This window comes from Limulus polyphemus, unplaced genomic scaffold (assembly GCF_000517525.1).
Source record: "Limulus polyphemus unplaced genomic scaffold, Limulus_polyphemus-2.1.2 Scaffold770, whole genome shotgun sequence".
Classification (NCBI taxonomy): domain Eukaryota; kingdom Metazoa; phylum Arthropoda; class Merostomata; order Xiphosura; family Limulidae; genus Limulus; species Limulus polyphemus.
The window spans coordinates 13,109-20,041 of NW_013666380.1; the positions used below are offsets into that span (position 1 = coordinate 13,109).

The window sequence follows — 6,933 nt, forward strand, 5'->3', positions numbered from 1 at the left end:
TAACTATTTATAATGCTCCCTAAATAATAAAAAAATAAATTACAGTGAAAGCAATGAAGATTATGTAGGTTTTGAACCAAACTAAATAATAGTAAACGTTTTTTTATCTATGGTATTGTCTTATTTTGATGTTTTGAGCTCTTTTGTGTTTAGAACAATATATACTAATTTTTAAAGTATCAAATTGAATGTTTGTTCAATAAAAATCTTTCAAATGCGACTGTAGCTTCCCCCCCTATGGTATTGTCTTATTTTGATGTTTTGAGCTCTTTTGTGTTTAGAACAATATATACTAATTTTTAAAGTATCAAATTGAATGTTTGTTCAATAAAAATCTTTCAAATGCGACTGTAGCTTCCCCCCCCAAAAACTTTGTCTTTAAAATAAGGGTGCGTCTTATATTCCAAAAAATATGGTATGTCTAACTATTCTAACAAAGCAATAAATCCCCCAGTGAGAGTTTGGGATAAATAAACTATCAAATTACATCATGAAATGGCAGCTCACTTTGTTCCTCCAAGAAATATCACAAGAACTATTTTTATTTAATTTTTTCATTTAAGTTTTCTTACCTAACAAGTTTCTAATTTTCTTTTATTTTAATTCCTTTTGTCAAAACTATATAAACACAAGAAATTCAGCACTAATTATAGACTTGAGGCATTTTGGAATCGGGTGCATGATTTAATAAGCTTATTTTTTTCTCATTATGTTGGTTGTATGAAAATAAATCATGTAGCTTTCAAATATGCACCTTAGAACAATATATCAGGTACTAGAATAGAATGTCCCAAAACTAAGGTACAAATAGGTTAAAGAAATTTCATTATCTCGAGCAACGTCTTTAGCCTAAGTACATTGAGCTGTCTTTACGAACTATTGGCTTTGACCACTCACACAAAATGATCATCTGACTTATGTAGTTTACGATATTCTCTTTCTATTGGTTATATAACCATTAAGAATAAAAAACGGAAACTACATTTTTTGGCACAATGAGAGATAAAATAATTATTAGGTAGTTCAGTTATCGTCATCTAAGCTAGTGAGTACAGTGTTAGCTTAGCCTATATTTGGATTAATATATGTCAAGCTAACATTGTAGTCACTAGTTCTGATGATAGTAACTGTGTTACCAATGTTATCAAAATCAGTCAGCTGAAATATTTAATACAAATTTTATCTTTCACTGTGTCAAAAAATGCCATTTTTCTTTTTTACTTTTACTGTAGTAGTACAATATACTTCAAACGAAATTATGGTTATAAGCATGTCCAATAGCAATGTCAAAGAGAATTATAGACGTTTCTTAAAAGAAAGAGGATTTATGAAGGATGTATCAAGTGGGTTGAACAAATAGTGATATCTCAGTAAAGCGATGAGGTTGAAATTTTATGTTGTGGTTTGTCAATACCTATAGTATGTGTTTCTAGTTGGTTAAATAATTTGAAGCACTTATAAGAGAAGAGAAAAAACGTATAATTGAAAAGTTAGAGCACTATCATATTATGCAACTCAGACATAAAGAACGAGAATTTTTCAAAATTTTTCTTAAAAGTTAGATAACACTCAAATTTGAATTATAACCTATGTTTTAATACAAAGTTTATTGACATGCACTGATAAGAAAGTAGTTAAATTAAACTTTGAATGTAACTATGTAAAAAAAAGTTGTGAAACGGTTCCTTTGACCTCAAATAACCATAAGGTTAAATGATTAATTTTCTTTGGCCTTACCTCCAAAATATTGACCTTTGTTCAACTTTGATAATTCTTTTTCTTCTCCAGACTGAGAAACAAAAAAATAATAACTCATAAGAAATATTTAATATTCCCAGGTTCTAGTGTATAAACCAGAAATATAAATGCTATTTATGTAAGAGTCACATATTATATAAATTGAATAAATAAAAAATCAAATATAAAATTACAATTATATGCAGTATTGGAAATAAATATGGAAACAGAGGACAAAGTGGTAAATAATCCAAATTTTATGTACTAGTTATACACAATCATAAGCACAATACATTTTGACAAACAAATAGGTTAAGAAAATTAATATGTTATGCAGATGATTAATATATAGTATGTGAGCCTGTTTTTTATACATTCTCCCATATAGTTAAATAATGAAAGACTGTGGAATGTTATTCCAAATATCTCGTAACATTTTCCATAATCCATTAAAGTTGCTTGGTTGATGAATAGCATTATCAGCATCTCCGTAACTCCATGTGGTCACAATATTGTTGCGAGTGCTCCATTATCTTCTTTACATTCCAAATAAGTTTTCACTGCACAAGCTGTATGCTTGGGGTCATTTTTGTGTTGAAATATGAAACCCTGCTCAATGAGATGTGTTTCTGAGGGAATGGCATGGTGGGTCAGAACTTACCTGTATCTATTGGCAGTTAGGGTATCTTCAATTTTATATAAATCCCCAACACCCTTAGCTGGGATAGAGCCCCAAAAGTGTATTGAGCCACCTCATGCTTAACTACAGCTGTTTTACAATGACTGTTATACCACTGTCCAGTTTTCCTTTGAACATACTGCTGTTGATTATTGCTAAACAGCTCAAACTTGGACTCATCTGTAAAGAGCACTATTTCTCCAGGTTTGAACATCCCACTGTTTTATTTCTATTGTTCATTTCAGCTTTTTGTTTTATTCTTTTTTCTTAGCAAAGGGTTCCAAGCAGCTACATGGCCAATGAAACCATTTTGAGATAATATGTATCTTACTGATCTTGAAGAAAAACTAACAACTATGCTTGGAGCAAGGTCGTTATTGAATCGTCACCTATCACACAGATAATTTACTCTGAGGAGCTTTACATCACTTTTAGATAGCTTGAGTTTTCTTATTTGACCACTTCTATTGGCAATATTACTACTTTCATGAACCTGTTCAGGGTTTTGCATACAGCACTAGGTGAAATGTGAATTCTGACTATAATCTGTTGATAAGTGTAGCTTTCTTTAGCTAAAACTTTCATTTCTATATGCTTATCATGCGTAATTTCTTTCTCAGAAGCTACTGTTTTTACCACAAATTTCAAACTCTAAAATCATATCATTGCCTATACTTTTACAGGCCTTGTGTTGGTTTTGCACTTTCAGATTGATTGTCAGATACCCAGTCACATTGTGCCATGTCAACACAATACTGCATTAGGCAAAATCTAATTTATACACAAAAGATATTATTCTATCGTGTGCAATATATACCCACTTTTCCTTCTGTTTCCATGTTATTTCCAATGCTGTAATTATTTTAAATTTTCTGTAAGATGTTCATGTTCACTGATAATTAAATAAATCACAATAAACAATTAAATGTTTAATATCACAGAGATAGTTAGAATTGCAAATAAAATAATTTCTAACCAAATTGAATCAATAAATTTTGTATATGCTAGTAGGTATAAATTACCAAAATAAAGTAGGCTAATATTTGTGGTAATAAAACAAGTATATTTAGTTTAATCTTAATATACTTATAAATAAATAAAGACTATTATTCCATCTTACAAATAAAAGTTTTAAAATAATTTATCAATATTTATGTTCACATGAACTAATTTCAACATAAAAATAATTTTTAAAAAAAATACTTGTTAGAACATAAAAAACTTCAATAAAAGATATATGATTTTATGCTCATCTCTGCTTCAATAGCTGACTTTTTAAACCGAATCCATACTAGGAAATCACAAGAAGTCATCTTCTGGGTTGTGTGAGGGACCACAGTTCATACTTAAAACTAAAGGTACATCATCATTAGAGTTATATACCAAATAATAATGGTTTTACCTCATTAACCATAACTATTCGGACAGTCCCTTTCTCCACAAAGTACATCCCATCACCTACTTCACCCTAAGTAAACATTCAAATCAAATTATGTTTAAAAATTCCAAGAAAAAGCCAGTCCATATCCAAAGGAGTGGAAATCTATACATATGTAATACCTTTTTTTATAATCATAAGAACACAAAATGATATATATACATTCAATATCTATTTGGTTACTTTAAGCATTTGTTCTGTAATTTAATTGTTGATTTATTTAGTTTTTTAACAAAGTTATCAATAATGTTTTTCAGAAAAGTTGTAGTGTCATTTTCATTGTCCCTAGTGGGACAATGGTAAGTCTCTAGAATTACAAGTGAAACTAACACTTCACTTTCCTAAGCTTTATTTTCTTGTAGTCACCCAACAAATAAAGAAACAGGAAAAAAAAAACTTTTCCTCTAGGTTTCTATGATAAAAATCAATTTTAAGAAACTAATAATGTTTTTTTCCACTTGAGATGATAGAACTCACAACAGCATCATAATATCTCAAAAGTTAAGTTAGCCAATTTTTTACATGTATGCAATAGAAAATTTTAATGGATATAAGCAGAGGTAAGGTGTTAGTCGTGTGCATTTAACTGGAGTTATAGTGGTAAGTCTTAACAAAGAAAGCTAAATACCAACCTGTTTGATTATAATTTCTCCATTCTTATAGCTTTTTGGCATCAAAGCATCACACAAGTTCATTCTCTCAAATAGCTGGGGAAATAAAAATAACAAGAACACTAAAATTGCAATTCCTACATCTTTATATGCATAGCAGGTCATAGTAATACCCTCCACCCCCCTCAACAAAGGTAAACTAAACAAGTAATACAGCAAACCTTTCTTTATTACTAAGGCGTAACTGCATGTTCACTGAACCACTTTAACATTATCATCATCATCAAAGAATTTATGTGATACTTATTTATTTTTTAGAAAGTTATCCAATTTGAAATATTCTGAAAATTCTTTTTTTTGGGGGAGGGGAATCTATGGTCTATGCTTTGTACATTTATCGAACAATTGGCAAAAGATAATCCAGCTTTGTTATAATATGGCAAAGACAAAGAAAACCAGCGTTAGAAAATAAAGTCGGTAACCAACCATCAGTTTATTGTTATGCAATCTGATGATTAGTCATGTGAGATGAAATGACTGGTAATTAACCTATGCTAGGTATTAGTACATATATGTGTATATTAGAACTTTGAAGTAAAGCACAGGTTAATGTGCTCCATATTGTTAAAGAATCATGTCTAGACCTTAAAGAAGAAAGCTGGATGATTTACTCATTTATAGAGATCCACTGGATAAATGGAATATTTTAATTACAACACACTATTAGAAATTAAGTACAATAACCCCAAATGCCATAACAGGGTTTGAAACCACATCCAAACCAATGGTGCATTTACTCAGGCATCTAAACAACACAATAAGATGACTGCTATTTATCAATTCTGGCTCATTACGATTATAGAGTAATTACTCTGAACCTGAATCAGGAATTAAATTGGATTCTGTGCCAATGTACAGACTGTTGGCAACTGATTTCACAAGGCTGACCTGGTGCTAAGAACACAACCAGTGGACAAACAACAAGGGGAAGAACATTTTTATTTTTTAGTTTAACTGTACTTTAACTTACAATGAAATAATAAGTGTACATTCATTTGTTGAGAATTTTGAAAATCATCACCCCATTTTCACACAGGAAAACGAACATTACGGTTGTGGTAGTATGATATGGCTAATAATAAGCAATGGTGAAAGATGGCCTGCCTATAGAATAGTACCACTGATGGCACTTCTCATAAGGACCACATCCTATGACCTTTTGTGCTGCCATTTCATGGTGCAATTAGGTGATAATGACTGACCCAACCATGTTCAACTAGTCGGCACTTCTTTGAAGAGGGAGTTGATTGAATGAAGAGTTCTACTCATCAGGATTGAATACCATCTAGATTATTTCATAACAGTGCCTTTTCATGTCTAAGTTGCGATAAATTGTAATTATCCTTCTATTATTTATGAATAGTACATTTATAGATTTACCAGTTTCTTTGGTTTGGGTGATTTTACTTTACACATTTTACAAGCTTAAATAGCATATTTATGTTTCAGTAACCTGAATATAATTAGATGCTTTCACTTTACTTGTTGCAGAGCCCAAAATGTAAGTAATTGTACATGCATTAAAGACCTAAATTTAAGGTATTTTACATGTATCACAGAGTAATTTAATTACTCTTAATTTTATTTACCTAAAATAATTACATTTTAAAGACCTTTACATAAGTTGCAGTGATTATTTTGGGATGAAATTTAAGTAATTTCCTCTCAACTCTGCTCAAAATTTATTTAATTTGATAAGGTAGCTTACAACATATAAAGCAACTGATTTTTGTACTATGAATGGTTCAAGAAAAAATTAATTAATTCAAAAAAAGGTCAGATATATATAAATTATAATGAGAAATAAGTACACTAAATTACTAATGTAAATATTTCTATTCTATCATCACTTTGTTAAATTACTTACAAAAACCCCATACATTTGAATTTTTGAAAAGAAAATTGATTATAAAAAATGTTTTATCTAGCCATATTACAAGTGAGTGCTAAAATAACAGAAAACTTTTTCAAGTTTGTCTTGAAGAAATTATTAAGATTAAATTATTTTTTTAATAGTTTTGTTTTGAGTTTACTTACTGATTAAGTATTTTATTACAAGTTACGGCTTTTACAGCTAGAAAGATTTGTTTTTAGAACATGTATGACGTTTAGATCACTGGCACAATCATTCTCAAATACATAAGTTTTAACGGTAAAACTTGTGTACTTGAGAATGATTGCACCAGTGATCGAAATGTTGTACCTGTTCGAAAAACAAATTTTTCTAGCTGTTAAAGCTCTTAACACTCTGTAAAACATTTCAACAAACAAGTCTTCACACTTTCTATGGTGAAGTTAGCATTATTTTTATGGCAACTGAATATTACAGAATATTACAATATTCCATTACATAAATTTATATATTGTTATGACAGCGGAAGTCATGTGACGCTGGTAACACGTAATGA

At 29.9% G+C, this 6,933-nt stretch overlaps 1 protein-coding gene across 3 annotated transcripts in view; it reads right to left on the minus strand.

The window, feature by feature from the left end:
- The window catches only part of LOC106460445 (cAMP-dependent protein kinase type II regulatory subunit-like), a 103,181-nt gene that overhangs the window by 5,972 nt on the left and 90,276 nt on the right, over positions 1–6,933 (minus strand). For all 3 annotated transcript variants that reach the window (XM_013920140.2, XM_022387156.1, XM_022387155.1), the window contains 3 exons: positions 4,487–4,561; positions 3,819–3,884; positions 1,738–1,789 (listed from right to left, as the gene is read on the minus strand). In XM_013920140.2, the coding sequence (XP_013775594.1) occupies positions 1,738–1,789; positions 3,819–3,884; positions 4,487–4,561 (193 nt within the window). The remainder of the gene's footprint in view (positions 1–1,737; positions 1,790–3,818; positions 3,885–4,486; positions 4,562–6,933) is intronic.